Raw genomic sequence first — 22464 nt, 5'->3', positions numbered from 1 at the left:
ACTCTAGTTCAGGCTGACCTGGAATTCACTATGTAGTCTCGGGGTGGCCTCGAACTTGCAGTGCTCCTATCACTGCCTCCCAAGTGCTGGGATTATAGACGTGCGCTCCCACACCTGGCTTTGCTTTTCCTTTTTTTTTATTTATTTTTTATTTATTTGAGACACACAGAGAAAGGGAGACGCGTGCGCCCCCTTGTGCATCTGGCCAACGTGGGACCTGGGGAACCGAGCCTCGAACCGGGGTCCTTAGGCTTCACAGGCAAGCGCTTAACCGCTAAGCCATCTCTCCAGCCCTCCTTTTTTAATCATAGTACATAAACTCCGGCTGCAGGCTGCAAGCGGCGGACAGCTCCCCGGATTCACACGGCTCTGGCGTGACGCAACGCGCCGGAAGTGCTCAAACGTCATCCGTGTGCGCGGAGCGGGTAGTAGTTGATGAGCTGCTGGGTGGAGGCCTGAAGGAGAACCGCGGTGTCAGGATCATGCCTGACAGGGAGCAGTGTCCTGGGCAGCAGAAGCCACTGGGCTTGGGATGAAAGAAGCGGGGCAGATGCAAAATCTGGAGGGCGCGAGGGTCGGGCGGTCGGTCAGCACGCAGACTGGCAGTATGTCGGGTGAGTGCCGGGGCACCGCGCCTTGGGCCGGGGAATTCGGGGTGTCCAGCCCCCCTCTTTCTCCTCCTTCTCCTCCTCCTTCTCCTCCTCAGCCGCCGGCTGCTGCTGGGCGCGTCCTTCCCGCCCTGTGCGTCCCCAGCTCTGCCGCCGGGACTTTAAAGTCCGGTCCTGCGCGCCAGGCCGCCAGGATCTCCCAGCCGAAAAGCCCTCAAGTCGTGCTTGTGCCCTGATGTCCAAGTTGACGCGACGCGACGCTTCCCCACGCCTCGCTTTACGGTCAAAGGGCACTGCAATGTTAGTGCCACGTTCTAACCATTGCCTTAACCCAGTGCCAAGAAAAACTTGGTCCTCAACGTCAGATGCGAGGACCTCCCAGGACTTTCTTGGGATTGTTTCCATGGCTACGCGTCTCCTTGCTATTACTTGTCCTGTTGGATGAGGTTAGAGAAAAGGGGGCTCAAATTTGGAAAGAAAACCAGGAAGTTTCTGCAAAGGAGGTTCCCTGATAATGGAGCTTTGATTCTCTTACCCACTAATCTATTTCCTCTGCTCAGTACTAAGGCTGCTTAAGCTCACAAGTGGCCGTGAGCTTGGCCCCCTTTGACATCGTTAGTAAAATTCTGAAGTGCCTGCCCTCTCTTTTGTAGGTCAGATACCAAGGCTCTCAAAAGTCAACCTTTTCACTCTGCTCAGTCTCTGGATGGAGCTCTTCCCAGGAGTAGAAGCCCAAGGGCAGAAATCTCAGGTATAATTTTTCCATAGATGGCAGTGGCCTAAAATTTTGATCTTACTATTCCACTTGCATTCCCACTTAAAGCCAAATTCAGCAAGCCTTAAGACTTAAGAAATAACCTTTATGGCTTAGAGTGTGTGCTACAGGGATTCACAGCATATTTTTCCAGTCTAAAAAGTATTCTCTCAGACTGCACCATGTTTATCAGGTAGCTATTAATGGCATTTACATGGTGGATTGTCAGTAAGATTTTGTCTATACCATAAAATTTTTCATCCACTTGTATACAGTGTTTTTTCTAGAAAGCTTCTAGTCATCTTTCCAGCCCTATTTTTTTTCTGTGTTACTACCTTAATATTTTATGAACATAGAAGATTCCCACAGTCTGGACTTTTTCCTGCAACCAATAAAGATAACAAACATTTATAGATTTAAGACTTTGCTTCTGGGTTTTTGTTTGATCATTTTCTTTTGAGAGATGTAAGACTTGAAAAGGTACATTTCAAAAGCTAAGTTTGTTAGCAAATACTAACTTTGAGGAAGCATTTTTTTCATATACTTAACACACTGTATACACCACATACATATGTATTCTGTTCACCCACATATATATCATATATAGTGTATGCTGAAATTGGGTTCTTTTTGACAGACAAGCAAAAATTTTATTGCATTAGTAAAAAGTGGCATGTTACTTTCTGTTAGGAAAGAAGTCATTGACAGCAGCTTGTTTGCAAATAATACACTCTGCTTCCTCATAGAGAAAACTATGCCCCAAGAAAATAACTGAGATAAAGCTTTCAGGTAACATTTTGATTTTTTAAAAAAGTGTTGAGTAAATTTCAATTATATAGCTTTATTAGGAATAAGGTTTTTTTTCAATTTTGATTTTTTAAATATTAATTTAAGAGAGAGAGGCAGATAGAGAATGGGCACACCAGGGCCTCCAGCCACTGCAAACAGACTCCAGACTCATGCTCCACCTTTTCCATTTGGCTTTACATGGGTACTGGGGAATCAAATCTGGGTCCTTAGGCCTCACTGTCATACACCTTAACCACTAAGCCATCTCTCTAGCCCAGGGATAATGTTTTATACAACATTATATCTTTATCAAAGGGTTATGTTTCTGTCTCCATGCCACCCCTCTTCCCTGAGTACATGCATCTTTTTTTTCTTTAATATTTTCATTTATTTGAGAAAGAAAGAGGCAGAGAAAAGGATGGAGAGAATGGGTGCAACAGGATCTCCAGTCACTGCAAACAAACCCAGATGCATGCACCACCTTGTGCATCTGGTTTACATGGGTCCTGGAGGGTCGAACCAGGATCCTTTGGCTTTGCAGGCAAATGCCTTAACCACTAAGCCATCTCTCCAACCCCACCTTGATAACTTTTAATGAGGCAATAGGAATACACATGAAGTTCATGCCAAGTATATTACATAGTGGTCAGTTGTATCAGTGGGCCTATTTCTTCTTATTGGATATTTGCATTGTCAAGTTTTGCCAGCTTTAACATATTGTTATAATCATTTCTAAATGTGACTGGCATCCGAGTAGTCTGTGCTATCAAATATTTATATCATGTAAGGTTTCCTTAAGGATTGCTCATCAATAAAAAACAAACTTTTAGAGCTGGGTGTGGTGGCACATGCCTTTAATCCCGGCACTCAAGAGTTAGGAGGATCATCATGAGTTTGAGGCCACCCTGAGACTCCATAGTGAATTCCAGGTCAGCTTGAGCTAGTGTTCAAAAAACCAAAAAAAAAAAAACAAAAAAAAAAAAAACCTTAAGTGTCCATTCCCAAACTAAATAATGAGTGGGAAAGAAAGTAATTAAGAGATTTGGGGAAAAGATCCAGTTAGTTGAAAGTTTGGGATTAGAAGTTCAGCACTATGAAAATGACTGGCATTTAAAAGTTATTTCCTCTCCTCGTTCACACTTCATTTCAGTTTAATTTAGACTTATGTAAATTACCTGGCTGCTTAAGAAGTAGAATAACTTCCTTGCTGCTTCATCTTCTCCACCATCTCATTATCCCTGTTGCCCATCATGCCTTCTATTGCCTTATCTTATACTACAATGTCTCACTGTGCTTTTCCAGAGCAAAAGTGGTTTTCAGTTATGACAGTGGATCTAAAGCTGTGTGGCTGTGGTTGAGTTGCTTAATCTCTCCTAACCAGTTTTCCTCATACATAAAATGGACAAAGTAGTAATTGCTTTGTGAAATTGTCAAGATTAAATGAAAAACCCTTAAGCCCTAGGACATAGTAAACTAGGAGACATGAGGTATTGGGTTTAAGTCACTCCTAAAATGATTACTACTGCAATCACTCCCCATTTTACTACCAACCCCATTATTTCATCTACTTCCTGTTCTGCTTGAACAGAAACCTCCCTTTTCTGGCAGACATTTGTAGGAGCAAGGTCAGTGTTCACTAACATTTCCATTCTCTTTAAAAATTTTTAACTGTATCACCTACTTTGGGACTCAGAGTTCTATATCACCTTGTCTTATTTATCTGCTCTAATTGTTGCTTGTGTTCATAAATCATAAGCCCTATAAGGGCTGCATCCTGAGAAGTTAGGCCTAGGATTGGTAGTTAGGGTTCAGTAAGTGTGTATTGAAGTAATAAAGGATTTTGACCCCCGTGCCAAAACTTTTCTCTTCAAATTTCACATTTAGAGAACACTTGTAGACATACCTGTGTTTGATTTTCACTGTTGCTATAAAAACTTTACAACACGTTGGTGACTAAAAGCAAACAATTGTTGTCATGTAATACTGAGTATCAAGTCCAAAATAGGCCTCACCAACTAAAACCAAATATAAATAGAGTGACTTCTGGAGCTCTAAGCAAAAACACGTTTCGTCACCTTTTCCAGCCTTGGAGATTGCCCTAGGCTTGTGGGCTCCTTCTGACTTAAGCCACCAGTGGCCAGTTGAGTCTCCTCATGTTGTATCACTCTGTCTCCCCTGCTGCCCTCTTTTGTGTATAGCAACCCATGTGATAACATTAGGGGATGAGATAACCTCCCCTTATCAAGATGATGAAACCCAGCTTTAATTCCATCTGTGAAGTTAATTTCTTCTGCCAGTGTAACATGGCATAGTCATAGACTGGCGAGGTTGGGACAAAGTACATTGCTGTACCTGCCACAGTCTATATCAGCACGTTCACTTTGTGGTTCTTTATATTTTGGACTCAACTTCTTCTAGTCCACTTCAATCCTTCATAGCCATGGGCACCCTTTGGATTAAAATCTTATGTATTCATAGTTTGTCTTCTATGTAGAACAAAGGGGTTGGATAATGAAGGCCTTACTTGCTAGGTTAAGTACAGTCTGGACCTGACCATGAACAAAATGAGAAGCCACTTCAAGAGTTTCATTAAGAAAAACAAAAGGGACTTGGGGATAGGGGAGATTAGAGAGATGGCTTAGTGGTTAAGGCACTTGCCTGCCAAGTCAAAGGACCCAGGCTTGATTCCCCAGGACACAAGTAAGCCAGATGCATGAGGTGACGCATGTGTCTAGAGTTCATTTGCAGTGGCTGGAGGCACTGGTGCTCCCATTCACTCTCTCTCTCTCTCTAAAATTAATTTAAAAATTAAAAATCTCTTTTTTTGTTTGTCTTTTCGAGGTAGGTTCTCACTCTGGCCCAGGCTGACCTGCAATTCACTGTGTCGTCTCAGAGTGGCCTCAAACTCAGGGTGATCCTCCTACCTCTGCCTCCTAAGTGCTGGGATTAAAGGCGTGTACCACCATGCCCAGCTAAAAATATATTTTTTTAAAAAAAAGAGGGTAATGGGAAGAGTTAATGATCAAATTACAGTATGGTCATTGATTAAGATTCTCAATAAAGAATGGTCCAAGCCAGGTGTAGTGGCACACGCCTTTAATCCGAGCACTTGGGAGACAGAGGTAGGAGGATCACCGTGAGTTTGAGGCCACTCTGAGACGACACAGTGAATTGCAGGTCAGCCTGGGCCAGAGTGAGAACCTACCTCGAAAAACCAAAAAAAAAAAAAAAAAAAAAAAAGGGTCCATAGCTAAGGAAACTAGCCTTAAATAAGTAAATATGGAATGGATCATATTAATCATTAATCTGATTTTGATTAGAAAAATGAAGAGGAAAACCATGGACCCGTAGGAGATAATGAAGAGTTGGCCAGAGTATCTACTGACAAAAAACAGGTGAGGTTTTGTGATTTCTTTTTTAAAAAAGATATACACATTCTCATGACAAAATGAAATGAATGGTATAAAGTATTATAAAAGACCCTATTATATAGCTTCCCTACTTCCAAGTGAATTTCTCATATTCTGTTTTTAAAATCCTTTGTGTCTTTACAAACCTATGTATATTTTCTATTTTGGAAAAACAAAATAGGATTTTTTATAATGTTCTCCTTGTTTGTTTGTTTGTTTGTTTGTTTAATCCTCCTAATATTAGTTCACATAGATGGTTTGCATTACATCCTCTCATGGTTCCCTCACATGTCTGCATATGTTGGTAGTTATGCTTACCTGAGTCTTTTTTTTTTTAATATTATTTATGTGAGAGAGAATTGGCACGCCAGGGCCTCCAGCCACTGCAAACAAGCTCCATACACATGCACCACCATCTGCATCTGGCTTATGTGGGTTCTGGGGAGTCAGACCTAGGTCCTTTAAGCTTCACAGGCAAGTACCTTAACCACTAAGCCATCTCTCCAGCCCAGGGTTGTTTGGGGTTTGTTGTTGTTGTTTGTTTGTATTTTTGTTTTGTTATGTTTTGAGGTAGTTTGTCTAACCCTAGCTCAGACTGACCTGGAACTCACTCTGTAGTCCCAGACTGGCCTCAAATTCACAGCAACCCTCCTACCTTGCCTCCTGAGTTCTGGGATTAAAGGCATGAGTCAACACACCTGGCTACCTGGTCATTTCTTAAGAGTTGTGTTTCCACAAGCAACCATAACAGTTAAGTGTTAAGGTAGTGTCTCTTGGGACAAACAACAGCTTGGCTCACTGTTTGCTGTGAAACACCAGGCTCCTCAGGCTTCATCCTCCTAGTAGCACAGCCCACTGTGGGTGCAGGAAACTCTGGTCCTAGCTGAATTCCCTCTCATGAGACTGGAGGGCCAGGTGCCCGTACAAACCTGCTGCTTACACTGCTGCGCCGTGGATACTGGCCTTTGTCTCCAACCCAGGGGTTCACGTCTTCAGCAAACAGCCACGAAACACACGTAAACATATTAGTTGGTAAGTAAGGGAAAAAAAATCAAAGATGAGGCATTTTGTTCTTTGTAATATTGCCTGTTATTTCCTTGTTACATTTATCCTTAAGTTTTCCACAGATTCCAGTTCATTGTGTGTAGAGACAAAGTATATCTATTTTGAAGTTTTCTCAATGATTCTGACGTATATTGATACTCTGATTCTTTCTGAGAGTGAAATGCTCGACAAGAATATAGAAAATTTTACTTAATATTTAACTGTTTGCATCTTAAGAAACAAAGGGACGGAATAGTTGAATCATCCTTCAAATAAACGTACCGGTTCATATCCAGAAAAGGACCAGCCTCTTCTGTTTGTCTTGATGCAAGTCTCTGACAAGGATTGCATAGATCACTCATCAAGATGTTAGTGAAGGAGCCAGAACAGGACCCGGAGCAGTGCCTTACTGCAGAGACGTCTTCCAGGCCTTGCAGACAGGAAAGTGCAACTTAGACTTATGAGCTTTGAGCCTGGGATGGAAAAATCTATCTCACATTTGGCATTTCGGTCTTAGCTAGGATCAAAGTGAACAAGAGTAAAAAAGGACTCTCCTCCAAAAAGTGATAAGCTTGACTCGAATGATTAATAAAAAGTAAGTTTAGGAATGGGCTTCCTGTATCTGAGGAACAATGTGCTGGATAATCTTTTGTGGTCAGGGCTTCTGGCTCTGTTTCTGCTTTACTGAGTGACAGATTGAAGCCAGTGCCATTCGGCTCCATTGCAGCCACTTGCACCCTCGTGTTGGTTCAGTTGACCACCGCGGGCTCTGGTGCCCAAGTGTTTTGGTAAGGCTTCATTGTTTGCTTTCCAGAGGGAAAGGTTTGTAAACAAACTTGTTGGAAATAGAAAATAACATATAGTTTGTGTGCGAGGAGCATAAAATTCTAAATTCCTTTGAGATAGGGAGAGGAACAATTCACAAATGGTAGGTAAATTTGATATTCATGTAAAAAAAACTAATAGAGATAAGTTCTTCATATTTTAGATATATATTTTATAAAGGAAACATTTTTATTCCTCTTCAAATGTCTTTTTAAGCATAGAAGATGGTTGCCTAATTCAAAAAGGGAATTCCATGGAATCATCTCTCTTCCTTCGGTTTAGGCTTTCACAATGTATCCCCCAGAGCTTCAAATGTTTACACTCATAACTGAACTAAAACTGGACTGTTTTATTCATAGATCTCTGATGTGATCTTACAGTGCTTTTAGATGTGTCCTACTGGGGAAGAAGTATAGGGTAAAATCCCTTTGCAAAGGGATGAGGAATAAGGGATATGCTGTCCCACAGCCCAAGTTCCCCCCACATTCTAACTACAATCCAGTGCCCAAGCATTCAATTTCTATTTCTTACTTCAAAGTCATCTTCTGTGAAAGCAGTGTAGACTATTTTGTGCCTTTGTAGAACTGACTTTTTTTTTTACATTCATCTGTTTTATCCAATACTAATGTCATTCTAGCTCTTTTTGATTAGCATTTATGTAAATCAGGACCCTTTAGGTTCAAAGTATAGAAATCATCCACTCAAAGAAGTCCAGTAGAGCTCTCCAGAACCTCAGACTGCAGGGCTTACCTCAAGGTCAGCCCAGTCCCCTCTGCACTACTCTGAGGAGCTCACTGCTGCCACTCTGAGTTATCCTTTTCTTTCTGTAGCTCAGGGTGTGTCTTACTTTTTTGTTGTTACCTATTTATACTGTGAGGGACCCAATTACATTAGACTGAAAATTATATACCCAGCACTTCAAAGGATTTTGAGAAGAATTTGTACTTTGTCAATATTGAAAAATTTTAAAGCCAGGCATACCTGTAATCTTAGCACTCTGAAGGCTGAAGCAGGGCAATCACAAAGCTGAGGCCAGTTGGGCTATATAGTGAAATACATAGGACTCACAGGTTTAGAATTCAAAGTGTCTCTGCTTTGGTTCTGCCTTTATCATCTGTTGATCTTTCTGAGAATTGTGTAAACTCTCTGAGCTTAATTTAGCCAAGTATAAAACCAAAATAATTCCCTTATTTATTTACTTTTTTTTTTTTTTTTTTTTTTGGTTTTTTTGAGGTAGGATCTCACTGTAGCACAGGCTGACCTGGAATTCACTCTGTAGTCTCAGGGCTCAGGGTCTTGAACTCACAGTGATCCTCCTACCTCTACCTCCCAAGTGCTGGGATAAAAGGCATGAGCCACCACACCCGGCTTTTACTTTTTTTAACTAAAATTTGAAATTTGTGTGTGTGTACGGTTGGGGCTGGGGAATTGAACTTGGGCTGGCAGGTTTTGCAAGAAAATTCCTTTAACCTCTGAGCCATCTCCCAGCTAGTCCCATTTTTTTGTTGTTGTTGTTTTGAGTATTATTATTTATTTATTTATTTTGATTTTTCAAGGATGGGTCTCACTCTAGCCCAGGCTGACCTAGAATTCACTATGTAGTCTCAGGGTGGCCTCAAACTCACAGCGATCCTCCTTCCTCTGCCCCCCAAGTGCTAGTATTAAAGGTGTGCGCCACCATGCTCAGCCTCATGTTTTTTCTTTATACCATCTTGTAGCTTAATGTCACGTAACCCTAGCTTGAATAGGATAAGAAAGAAGTCTGCTGACTTGGTTCTTGCCCCTTGCTTGTTTCAGACATACTCATTTTCATTAGGACAAAGTAATGCTAATTTCAGAATTAGATAGTAGATCCTCGATTTTGAAAATGTCTCATCTAAAATCATCACAAAACAAGTTCTTTTTGGACCTAATAAGGAAACTGTTTTTATACAAAGTGTGTTAGATAAAGACTGAACATGACTTTTATTTAATTAGTAAATCAATAATACCCATGATACAGTAGTGAAACATCATAATAACTTACTGTTTTGTGTCTTAATGTAGGTGAAGAAAACTGGTCTTGTGGTGGTGAAAAACATGAAAATTGTTGGTCTCCATTGTTCTAGCGAAGATTTACATACTGGGCAAATTGCTCTTATTAAACATGGGTCAAGGCTGAAAAACTGTGATCTTTATTTTTCCAGAAAACCATGTTCTGCTTGTTTAAAAATGATTGTAAATGGTAAGTACAGATAAGGTGTTGTTGGAAACTAAGAGCATTTATCTGAGGACAATCAAAGGCATAGGTTACCTAAATATCACAGAAATCATTTACAAATGGTAGTAGGTGTTTGAAGACCATTGGGCACATTGCAAGAAGCAAAGTCTGGAGACATGAATTCTGGGCTCAGCTTTGTCCATTAATTCGCTAAATAGCCCTCAGTGAATTACAGAGTAATGCTAGTTCACCAAGGAATCCCAAATGGTCAGTGGTGTAATACCCCAGATTTCACACCTAGAATGGTGTGTTGCTCGGGAGCAGGCAGCTTTTCTCCGTGTGGTTGATTCACAAAACTAAGCATCATCCATCTATTGCTGTTGTCATCCCAGGGCCATGCTTGATTCTTCCACACACAGACACAGAGCAAGAGTCTAGAGAAGGTACATTTGCCTCTTAAAAACCCTGGTCAGGGGAAGGAGCTCAGTGGTAGAACTTGCTTTTCATATAATGAGACCTGGCTTGATCCCCTGCACTACAAAACAAAACTCCTGACTTGGAAGTCACATGTGTTACTCCTGTTCATTTCCAGTGTAGGAACTGGAGCCTCTGGCTAGGCAATTTTCTCCCAATGGCTGTTGCACACTTTGGCAGGAGGAGCACAAGCTTTTCATGTGTAGCTATCTCTGCCACACCAGAGTACTCCACTAAGTCTCTCAGTGCTTATGGCTCTATTTTACACATAGGCAAAGATGAAGACTGCTCTGTCATTGAAAAGACGTATCTTAAACATGGGCACTTGCTATAGCTCAAGAGGGCAACAAATACGCCTCCTATTCATTTCCCTCAAAAGTTACTTGCGGGACAAAGTAAACACATGATCCAGTACCAAGTGAATGATGCTGGCTGTAAGTGATGAAAAGGAACTCCAGATGTATATGCCACTTAGTACATCTAACTTTATGTGGGAGCTGGGGAACTAAACCTGGTAAGCTTTGCAAGCAAGTGCCCTTAACCATTGAGCCATCTCTCCAACCCTCATATGTCTCTTAATGAACTAGATTTTTCTGCATATTAAAGATTACTAACTTTTCTTTTGTCATATTAACTGGAAAAATTGTAGCTGGGCATGGTGGCACATGACTTTAATCCCAGTACTTTGGAGGCAGAGGTAGGAGGATCCTTGTGACTTCGAGGCCACCCACCCTGAGACTACATAGTGAGTTCCAGGTCAGCTTGGGCTAGAGTAAGACCCTACCTTTTAAAAAAGAAAGAAAAGAAAAAGAAAATGTCAACTTTATTGTTTACTCTTCAGTGTGTTCATTATCACTTAAGAATTTTTCTTTGTTAAAAATTTGGGGGGGGGTATGCCTAATTGATAAAGTGTTTGCTGCACAAGCATGAAGAGAATTTGGATCCCCAGGATCCACATAAAAACCAGATGTAGTGGCAAGTACCTGTAATCCCAATTTAGTGTAGCTGAATAAGTGAGCTCCAGGTTCAGCGAGAAACCCTGTTCAAAAAATTAAGGTGGAGAGTGAGGAAGACACCCAACTTGGGGCCTACACACCCATATACATACAGGAAAAAAATTCTTTGTGACCAATAAAGACAAAGTATCTATAAAAGTGTCAAATGGGGCCCATTATTTTGTAGGCTAATCTTAAAGACTCATTAAAAAAAAAAAAAAAGGAAACGTAGTCAACCCTTGTTAAAGTAATGATTTGTGGAGATGTTTGATAACTTTAGGGACTACCATAACTTGTTTCATGATGTCGGTCATCTAGAGTTTTATTTTTAATACTTCAAAGAATGTTTCCTCAAACAAGTATACATGATTTAATCTCTTTAGATCATGACTATTGAGAAGAATTCTGAGTCACACATGAACATCTTTTAATGTAAAGGTGAAGTATTTATCGTAGATAGAAAACTCAGACTTTAACAAGTGTTGACACTAAAAATGAGGCATGGTACCATGAAGATCGCTGGCATGTTGTGCCATACTCAGCAAAGGCAGTGATTCCACAAATGCCTCCTCAAGGATTCTATTTGGAGCTAGCTAATTTTTTTTCTTGAAAAGCTGGACAGTGAATATTCCAGGTTTTGTCGGCCTTATGGTATCTGTTGCCACTTTTCAAGTGCAAAAAAAAATATATATATATATACCTATGTAAATGAGTGGTTGTATCTTAAAAATTATGACATTGAAATTTTAGTTTCTCATAATTTCATATTATATGGAACATTCTTTTAATTTTCTCAAATGTTTTGAAATTGAAAAACCACATTTAACCTTTGAGCTATAAAAAACAAAATGCTGGTAGTGGACCCAATTTGACTTACTGGCACTTATTTCTAACCCTTAATTGTCTAGGTGACTTAGTACACACATACAATTGTAGAAAGCCCAAAATTCAGCTTGTGCCAAGTAATTACATTTCAAATTTTTGTATTTCAGCTGGAGTTAACCGCATATCCTATTGGCCTGCTGACCCGGAAATAAGTTTGCTCACCGAGGCTTCTAGTTCTGAAGATGCAAAGTTAGATGCCAAAGCTGCAGAAAGACTGAAGTCCAACAGCCGGGCCCATGTGTGTGTCTTACTCCAGCCTCTGGTGTGTTACATGGTGCAGTTTGTAGAGGAAACCTCGTACAAATGTGACTTTATTCAAAAAATTGCAAAAACACTACCGGATGCTAACATTGATTTTTATTCTGAATGTAAACAAGAAAGAATAAAAGAATATGAAATGTTATTTTTGGTTTCAAATGAAGAAATGCATAAGCAAATACTGATGACCATAGGTCTGGAGAACCTGTGTGAAAACCCGTACTTTAGCAATCTAAGACAAAACATGAAAGACCTTATCCTTCTTTTGGCCACAGTAGCTTCCAGTGTTCCCAGCTTTAAACACTTCGGATTCTACTGTAGCAATCCAGAGCAGATTAATGACATTCACAATCAAAGTTTGCCACAAGAAATTGCAAGGCACTGCATGGTTCAGGCCAGGTTATTGGCATATCGAACTGGTGAGTTAAATGCTTAGTTCATAAAGCGGGGCCGAGCGGTTGGGATGTGCTTGTCTCTAAAGTGCAGTTTTTCTTAGAATGATAATGTTCGGGAACTCTGATTACATTGCAGAGCAGTTAGTGAGACCCTGGTGTAGTCAGCTTTCCATAAGTAGTTTTGGTATTTCTTGTGGCCTTCTATTCAGTACTACATTTGTAAATCAGGGCCAGATGACCTAAGCCTTGCTTCTTGAGTATGTTATTTCACTGTGACTGTCTCTCTCTAATCCACTAAAGAAGACACAAAAAGAGACCCAAAATCATTCATGTTTATTTAAAATGTTTTGTATGTATCTCATGCTTAATAACAACTTAAGGAGACAAGGAGATGGCTCAGTGGTTAAAGGTGCTACTTGCAAAGCCTGCTGGCCCATGTTCTATTCCCCAGCACTGCCATAAAGCCACGTGACAAAGCAGGAGGCACTTGTGTCTGGAGTTTACTTACTACAGCAAGAGGCCTTGGCATTCCCATGCTTGAATATTCATACTCTCTCCCTTCCTCCCCCTCTCGCTCGCTTTCTCTCTCACCTACACACACACACACACACACACACACACACACAAAATTTAAATTAAATAAAAGCTGATATTTGGAAAATTTAAAGTACAAATTCAAAATAACAGAACAAAGGTAAAAGAATGCTCTTGTAGATTTTCCTGATTGCTTTCATGCCTTCAATCAGCAAGTTGAAAAAAAATCAGCCACTTTTCTTTGTTAAATTATATATGTGAAAAAAAAGTATCTGTGTATGCCCTTTATTTTTTTTTTGATTATTTTTATTTATTTATTTGAGAGAGACAGAGAAAGAGGCAGTTAGAAAGATAGAGAATGGGCGCGCCAGGGCTTCCAGCCACTGCAAACGAACTCCAGACGCGTGCGCCCCCTTGTGCATCTGGCTAACGTGGGACCTGGGGAACCGAGCCTCGAACCAGGGTCCTTAGGCTTCACAGGCAAGCACTTAACTGCTAAGCCATCTCTCCAGCCCATGCCCTTTATTTTGACAAAATACAGCATCTATACAATATTTCACATCTTATCAAAGGTAATATTTTTCAAATAGAATCTTGATCACTTTTTAAAATTTAACTTTGAAATAAGTGGGGGAAATCCAGCTTTGTTTAGGGAATGGGCAATTATACAAATTTTTAATTATCCCAAGAAATACAGAGAAGGAAAACCAGGTCCATACAGATGCCACTGTTATATACTCCTTCAAAGACTACGTAGGTCGAGTAAATGGAATAGAGGATCTCAACCAATAGTATATCAGAACTCCATGGAGACCTTAAAACATACCGATGCCCACCCAGACCTATTCAACCAGGTGTGACCTCAGTCTTTTTTTTAAGTTCTGAAAGGTATTCTTATGTTCAGCAGGTTGATAATCACTTAGAGTCTGGTTTAATATAATCATCTTCTGTCATGGGCTTTCTAATAGTCTCTGCCAACAAGAGCTTTGTAAAGAATTTTCTGTAAACTATTATTCCAAGACAGAAGCTGTTGTAGCTATCATTCCCTATTTCTCCACTAATCAGATTTCAGGAGAACCCTGCCTGTGGCCCAGAGTAAGATGGGAGATGTGGATATCCTGCTGCTTAATTGATCTCAGTGCCTGTTTCTCATAGCAGAACACCTCTGTCTGAGATTTCAGAGTTTAGATATGAAATATGTATAAATTTGCACATGCATTGCTCTTATTCTACTGTACAATTCTATTTTATATTACATATCCATTTACTATGCAGTTGTGTACATAAATCATGCTGATAAACTTGATTTAAAATTCAGAGTTTTCTTTCTAATTTAAAAAAACAATGTGGTATGTATGCTGTTAGATGGCACACTCAGGATGGTCTGGGACCATGCTCTGTAGTCAGACACATAAACACCACATTGAACTCACCTGTATCTTGTTTGAATTTTATTATTGTACTTGGCTCCATTTTAGGATTTCTAGTCTTGTCAGCTCTTTCCTATTTCTACATAAAACCTGAGTTACTAAAATTTTAGAGATTTTGTTTGTTTGTTTGCTTTTTCATTTGGTTTTTTTAAGGTAGGGTCTCACTCTGGCCCAGGCTGACCTGGAATTAACTATGTAGTCTCAGAGTGGCCTTGAACTCACTGCAAGTGCTGGGATTAAAGACGTGTGCTACCACACATGGCCCTAAAATTAGAGATTTTATCAAAGTTTTAACATGCCAAAAATTAATTACAGGGCTGGAGAGATGGCTTAGCAGTTAAGCGCTTGCTTGTGAAGCCTAAGGACCCCGGTTCGAGGCTCGATTCCCCAGGACCCATGTTAGCCAGATGCACAAGGGGGTACACACATCTGAAGTTAGTTTGCAGTGGCTGGAGGCCCTGGCGTGCTCATTCTCTCTCTGACTCTCTCTCTCTGCCTCTTTCTCTCTCTGTCTGTCACTCTCAAACAAAAATAAAAATAAACAAAATAAAAGTAATTACAGGCATGAATAAAAATTTGGGTCAGAGCTGGGCATGGTGGTACACTTGGGAGACAGAGGTAGGAAGATCGCCATGAGTTCAAGGCCACCCTGAGAATACCGAGTGCCTTCCAGGTCAGCTTGGGCTAGATAGATAGCAAGACCCTACCTTGAAAAAATAAAAAAGAATTGGGTCAGGTTTGGCCACACAACACAAATTCATCAAAGTATTAAAAAAAAATTTTTTTTTGATACAAAGAATTCAGATAAGGGACTCCAGACCCACCTTCAGAATCTATGTGTTGGGCACTAAGCAAGGTAACTTACATTCATACCTTGTTTAGCATTGGAGACCATCTGGCCATGTGGGCCAGGTGGACATCTCTCTGATACAGTATTTCCAACTACTGAAACTTAATTTCATGTTATTTGGTTTGCTTTCACAACTTTTCTCCCTAGTTTATAATGAAGACACCAAACTTGGTGGCTTACACCTATAATACTAGCACTCTGGAGGTCACGGTAGGAAGATTACAAGTTCAAGATATACATGATAGGGGACTGGATAGATGGCTCAGCGGTTAAGGTGCTTGCCTCAAAGCCCAAGGACTTGGATTTGATTCTCCAGTATCCATGTAAAGCCAGAGGCACTAGGTAGTTCATGTGTCTGGAGTTCATTTTCAGTGCTAGCCCAGGTTTGTTTCCCCAATCTCCATGTAAAGCCAGATGCACAAAGTGTCACATGGATCTGGAGTTCATTTGCAGTGGCAAGAGGCCATGGTGTTCCCATACTTACTTACTTTCACTTTCTTTTTCCCTTTATGTCTCTCTGTCTCTCCCTCTCTCTCTCCCCCCTTTCTCTCTCTCCCCTTTCTCTCCTTGCAAATACATAAAATATTTTAAAAATAGGCCAGGGTTGAAGAACAACATTCTAGAGTTCTCCTCTGGCTGTTGGGCATCAAAGAGCCTTGGGAATTGGCTCAGTGGTCATAAGTTGGTCTTTCCTCTTAAGTGGTGCAGAGGAAACCCAAAGAATCACCAGACTGGAGAGCAATTTGTGAGATGCTAACACACAGCATATGCGTGCTTGTAATCATTAGTACTCAAGAGGTTGAGACAGGAAGATCATGAGTTCAAAACCAGTCTAGACTACACAATGAGATCCTGTCTCAAAACAACAACCATAAGGCCCTAAGTGGGGGGGAAAAAAAACAGTGAAGACTGTTCCCTTGGTGTAGCTAACCCTTACTAGGTCACAAAGCTACACACTAATGTAAAAACGTTTTCCTTTCTGACAAGGTTCAGTCTGTCCCCAGACTAAAAATACCATATAAAAAATTGGTGAAGGATATGCTTTAGTTTGTCTTTTTTTTTTTTTTTTTTGCTTCTGATTTATACACGCTCAGCTTTACTTATAGTAAAGGTTTGGGGTTTGCAGGTAATTATAATCTTGTGTTTATAATTTCTGCCAGTTGCCTTCAAAATGAGCATAAAACTATTGATTTATACTTTCCCCATTGTGTTAAACTCTAAAAGTATAGGAAGGAAGAATATTTTGTTGACCTCAAAATCTCCAGAAACCAATCCCTGTCTGTACTGTACCCTTGGTATTACATCCACCTCCTCAGAGCACAGCTCCTGTGTGGGTCCTGGTCCCTGACTTCCTGCCATACCCACTTGTGAGTTGCACGAGAATTATGGTTACCATGTATTTCCTCAGGCTGAAGTCAGGCTCACTAGTTGGCACTCAGCAAATAGCTGGGGAATTGAACGCAGGGTGGCAAACTTTGCAGCCAAGTGCCTTTAACCACTGAGTCATCTTCTTAATCCTCGATTAATGAATTTAAGAACAGCTTTACTTTTACTTCTTGCAAAGATTTTGACTCTTCAGGGAAATTACAACTTTGCCATTTGATTTAGAAGTGTGCAGGATGTCACTGACTCAACATTCCTTTTCCCCTGGGCAAACCAGGGAGGTCAAGGAAAGGACATTTTTATTTAAATCATGTTGCTTTAGATAGACAGCTAAATACATAGAGATTTGTCTGTATTTGAAAATTTTTTTGTCTTGCTCTAGCCCAGGCTAACCTGCAGTTCACTATGTAGTCCCAGGCTGACTTCAAACTCACAGTGAGGCCAGGCGTGGTGGCACACACCTTTTATCCCAGCACTCAGGAGGCAGAGGTAAGAGGATCACCATGAGTTCAAGGTCACTCTGAGACTACATAGTGAACTCCAGGTCAGCCTGGGCTAGAGTGAGACCCTACCTCGGGGTTGAGGGGGGGGAAACAATACAGCAATCCTTGGCCTCCCAAATGCTTGGATTAAAGGCATGTGCCTCCACACCCAGTCCTGTATCTGAAATTTTAACTACTCATCTTAGCAAGAACATTTCAATTCACTTTTCATGACTAGAGTTTGTAAAATACTAGGAAAAAAAACTAACTTGGTTTTACCATTAAGTCCACTAGCTCGGAAGCTTTTTTGTTGTTGTTTTCCTCTTTCTGATTCAATTTCATCATCTATCAGAAGTAGTTATAGAAACCAAGGCTATCCTCAGTTCTCAGGGATAGTTACAGCTTGAAGTAACCTGACTGTGATCACTGCCCATTTAGTGTGTGGCTGGAGGCAAGGGGTTGGGAATCTTGCCTGCTTACTTATTCCCATATTCCATACCTGAAAGTGTTTAATCTTGAGACTGCCCCATAGTGAGTAAGGGCAAGAAAGACCACCGCTACACATGAAGAATGTGGCAGTCAATGTATTTTTATTATTTGGGGAAAATGTATTTCTGAAGCTTACAGATCATCGATTTTTTTTTTTTTTTTTTTTTTTTTTTTACTGAGGTAAATGTCCTGTGTATTTCAGAGGATCATAAAACAGGAGTTGGAGCTGTCATTTGGGCAGAAGGGAATTCTGTAAGTATGAAAATAATTCTTTAAATATTTAATCTGGGTATGGTTCAAACATAGTTCAGTCTTCAAGGCATTGCATTTTGTTTTGTTTTGATTTTTGCGACCTGTCTCACAGTGTTCCAGATTGGCTCCGAACTCCTAAGCTCAGGCAGTTTGTTGTAGTCAGCTTCACATTGCTGGATCAAAGCACCCGACCAAAAGCAGCCTGTGTGAGGGAAGGGTTTAGTTTGGCTTACAGATTCGAGGGGAAGCTCCATGATGGCAGGGTAAAATGTAGCATGAGCAGAGGCTGGACATCACCTCCTGGCCAGTATCAGGTGGACAACAGCAACAGGAGAGTGTGTCAAACATTGGCAAGGGGAAGCTGGCTATAACACCCATAAGCCCGCCCCCAACAGTACACTCCCTCCAGGAGGTGTTAATTCCCAAATTGCTATCAGTTGGGTATCAAGCACTCAGAGCACATGAGTTTAGGAGGGGCACCTAGTTCAAACCACTACATGGTCCTTCCACCTCTGAGTAGTATTCTGAGTAGCTTCCACACCACTGCACCTGACAATGCATTGCACTTTATTGCCTGGTTGGGATTAATATTTTTGTATTACTGCTACACTGAAAAGTCAGGTATGTAATTTAAGGTAAATAAGTAAAGAAAAGAAATAGGCAAATGGAGTTTAAAAACATATTAAAGTGTGGTGTGTATGCATAGTGGGGTACTGTTCAGCCATTGAAAAGTGAAACCCTGTCATTTGCAACTGTGTGGATGGAACTAGAGATCATTATGTTAAGTGAAATAAGCCAGGCAGAGAACAAGCACTGCATGATCTCACTCATACATGTAATTAAAAAAAAAAAAAGTTGGTCTCCTAAAAGTTGAGGGTGTAATGATGATTACCAGAGACTGATGAGAGTGGGGTAAGGGAGGGATGGAGAGAGATGGATCATGAGGACTAAGTTACTGTCAGATGCAGTGAAAAGTTCAAAGTGTGCACAATAAAGTGACTGTAGATAATGACAATATACTATACATTTCAAAAGAGTGAGTATTTTCATCACAAACAGTAGATGTTTTAAGAGTTAGCTTAAATATGATTTAAGCATTGCACAGTGCATGTGTGCATACCATAAATATTAATTTTGATGTTTTGTGTGTTGGTTAAAATTAATATATTTTAATCTCAAATATCTAAAAGTATTTTCAGTATATAATCAATACAAAAATTACTAGAAAACATTCATTTTTGTGTTAGGCCTCAAAATCCTGTATGTGTTTTACACTTGAAATACTTCTCAGTTTAGACTCATCACATGTGACCAGTGGCTATTGTATTAGACAGTGCAATCCAAGACTGTTTTAAGTGAAAAAAAAAAAAAGATTTGATTTCATTCTCTTTATGAAAAGAAGTGGGCAAGATAGAAAATGGGGATATTGATTAATGAAAAGAGATAGAGTTATGGTGATCAGTTAAGACAGGGGAGCCAGGTGTGGTGGCGCACGCCTTTAATCCCAGCACTCAGGAGGCAGAGGTAGGAGGATTGCCTTGAGTTTGAGGGCCCCCTGAGACTACATAGTGAATTCCAGGTCAGCCTGGGCTACAGCAAGACCCCTACTTCAGGGAGAAAAAAAAAAAATGACAGGGGATTAAAAGATGTTTGGTAACTATAGAGCTGACTGAAATATGAGTTGAGTTTGGCCAGAGTTGACTTTACAGCAAGTAATTTGACTGTTTCCTTCAGTTTTATAAGTTTCACCTAGTCAATAAATCAGCGTGCTCTTACAATAGTGGACCCCATCTTACTACCTGGTACTCTGAAATATAGTCACTTGTCTACTGCTCTGGAGTCCACCTTCAAAATCCCTCTTGATTCCTCTCTACCCTTCCTGGTAACTCCTGTGGAATAGGTTCCTCTGCCAAAAGCTATCTTAATGCTCTATACAATTCCTGTGTGACTTCTGTTTACACTGTAAGGTTCACAATGGCAGGAACTTGGGGCTGCTATGTATGTACCTAGTATTTCACACGGGCCTAGCCTGTGGTTGGAACTGGCATTTGTGTTTCTGTTAATGCTCAGCAATCTTTTGATATAATGTGTGGTGCTGTATTACTTTGGGGAGAACATAAGTCCATGTGTCTATAGTGAGTGTTAAAGGCTTGCAAAAAGGGGTGTAGCTGTGGACTCGAGCACCCTGGGTTTTGGTTAAGCTATGTTATTTGCTAGCTGGCTGACCTTGACCATTACTTAATCTCTTTTGGTCTCAGTTTTCATATACATAAAACAGAGACAATAGAACTATTCTCTAGGTTGCTTTAAGGATTGAGCAAATGAAACAGTACATATTGGGCTGGAGAAATAGGTTCAGGGTTAGAATGTTGGCTTAATATTTGCAAGGTCCTAAGTTTGATCCCCCAGCACAAGCAGATTATACACACAAAGAAATAAAAAAAAAAAAACCTCAGCGTTGCTTTTAGAAATCTGTCAAATAGTCAAAAATAATTGACTAATGAGATAATATTTGATAGCTTTTGTTGGCTCACAATAACGCAATGACTTATTAAGCTAGACAGTAATAAGCTTGTTAATGTCACCACTTGAGTACTTATAGTACACTGAAATTGAATGAGATTATAAATATTGGTAAATGTCAATCTAATAATTGGCATCCATATTAGTAATTAATGTGCTGTTAATCAAGAGAATTAGGAGCTACTGAAGAATTTCTGTGCATATATGTACATATAACAGGAACTCAATAAATATTGGATAAAAAGTTTTTTAAATATGTTGGAGATTAAAGGCATGTGCAGTTTTTATTTGCCAGCTAAATCACAATAGCACAACTTTAGCCCAACATCAGGAACAGTTCAAAATACTTTTAACTTTTCTGACTTATTAATCAGCTGCACAGCACAGAGTATAAGATGGTAATAGTCACTGTGGTGGTTTGATTCAGGTGTCCCTCATAAACTTAGGTGTTCTGAATGCTAGGTTCCCAGCTGATGGATATTTGGGAATTAATGCCTCCTGGAGGGAGTGTATTGTTGGGGGCGGGCTTATGGGCTTTATAGCCAGTTTCCCCATGCCAGTGTTTGGCACACCCTCCTGTTGCTGTGTTCCACCTTACGTTGGCCAGGGGGTGATGTCCACCCTCTGCTCATGCCATCGTTTTTCCCTGCCATCGTGGAGCTTCCCCTCGAGCCTGTAAGCCAAAATAAATCTCTTTTTCCCAGAAGCTGCTCTTGGTTGGGTGATTTCTACCAGCAATGCGAACCGGACTGCAACAGTCACCTAAGTACCTGTTATAACAATCTTATAATGTGCACTTCAAAGGGCAGGAAAAAGTATCAAATATTTCTATTCTCCAGGAATTTATAATCTGCTTGGAGAGAAATGTCTGAATCAAGAAAAACAATTTGTGAGCTAAAGAAGATAAGATTTTCTGCTAAAACCAAAGGCAGCCCTAAGATCATAACCTAGTGGCATGGTCTTCCTGCAGAGTTATGCTTTACAAAGACATATCTGACACTGATAGTTACAAATACAGATCTGATAGTGTGTGGTTTTTAGTGGCTCAGTCTATTGTAGAAATGGAATGACTCTTCATTATCTTAAGCATGATGGCAAGCTTAAAACACTGCAGAGTGCCTTTTCAGGATACTAAAACTCAGCATGGTTGGTCTGCTGACTTTTGCAGAGAAGCTGTGATGGAACTGGTGCCATGTACTTCATAGGCTGTGGTTACAACGCCTTTCCTGTTGGCTCTGAGTATGCCGACTTCCCACACATGGATGACAAGCATAAAGACAGAGAAATACGGAAATTCAGATACATCATACATGCAGAACAGAATGCCTTGACATTTAGGTATGAAATATTTGTTAGTGTACGTTTCTTTAAATTTTAGCAAAAGTTAGTTGAAATTAGTTTTCTTTTATTGTCATTTGTTTCCTTGCTAAGCTCTGAGAAATATCTTTCTAGAGATATAATGTAAAGCTTTGTTCTGCTGGACTTGAGCTAATGTCACAGATTCTCTAGTTTTCCAATTTCTTGAACAAGTCTTTATTTTTCTTTCTGAGTTCTCCAATTTGAAACTATTTGAAATTATCCTTAAGGATGTAATATCTCTTTTGCTTTCTAACTTCAGAGCACACACATCTTGTTTATATTTACAAAGTACAGACTTGATTATGAACTAGTGCTTTAAAGACCTCTTGGTAGAGATTACATGTGACATTCCCTTCTCCTAAGGTTAATTTAGGATGTATTCACAAACAGGTCTCAACATCTACAACTGAGTAAGGTGCTGGGGGAGTTCTAGACTATGGCTTGAAGGGATATTGTCCATCATAGTGGAGGCGGCGTGGCAGCGGGAGGGCAAGGTGGCTGGTCAAGAAGGGGAGAGCGTGCAGG

At 40.3% G+C, this 22464-nt stretch overlaps 1 protein-coding gene across 2 annotated transcripts in view; it reads left to right on the top strand.

Annotated features, from left to right (window-relative positions):
- The first annotated feature begins 397 nt into the window (after window positions 1–397).
- Cdadc1 (cytidine and dCMP deaminase domain containing 1) overlaps window positions 398–22464 on the top strand; it is a 40599-nt gene continuing 18532 nt past the window's right edge. The window contains exons 1-7 of one of the 2 annotated variants that reach the window (XM_045154972.1): window positions 398–614; window positions 1262–1359; window positions 5472–5546; window positions 9477–9654; window positions 12092–12661; window positions 18008–18057; window positions 21749–21918. In XM_045154972.1, coding sequence (XP_045010907.1) covers window positions 533–614; window positions 1262–1359; window positions 5472–5546; window positions 9477–9654; window positions 12092–12661; window positions 18008–18057; window positions 21749–21918 — 1223 coding nt within the window. In that variant the 5' untranslated portion in view covers window positions 398–532. The remainder of the gene's footprint in view (window positions 615–1261; window positions 1360–5471; window positions 5547–9476; window positions 9655–12091; window positions 12662–18007; window positions 18058–21748; window positions 21919–22464) is intronic. The other variant, XM_045154973.1, reaches the window with a different exon arrangement.

This window comes from Jaculus jaculus, chromosome 7 (genome assembly GCF_020740685.1).
Source record: "Jaculus jaculus isolate mJacJac1 chromosome 7, mJacJac1.mat.Y.cur, whole genome shotgun sequence".
Taxonomy (NCBI): domain Eukaryota; kingdom Metazoa; phylum Chordata; class Mammalia; order Rodentia; family Dipodidae; genus Jaculus; species Jaculus jaculus.
This window is presented reverse-complemented; position numbering and strand designations above follow the sequence as displayed.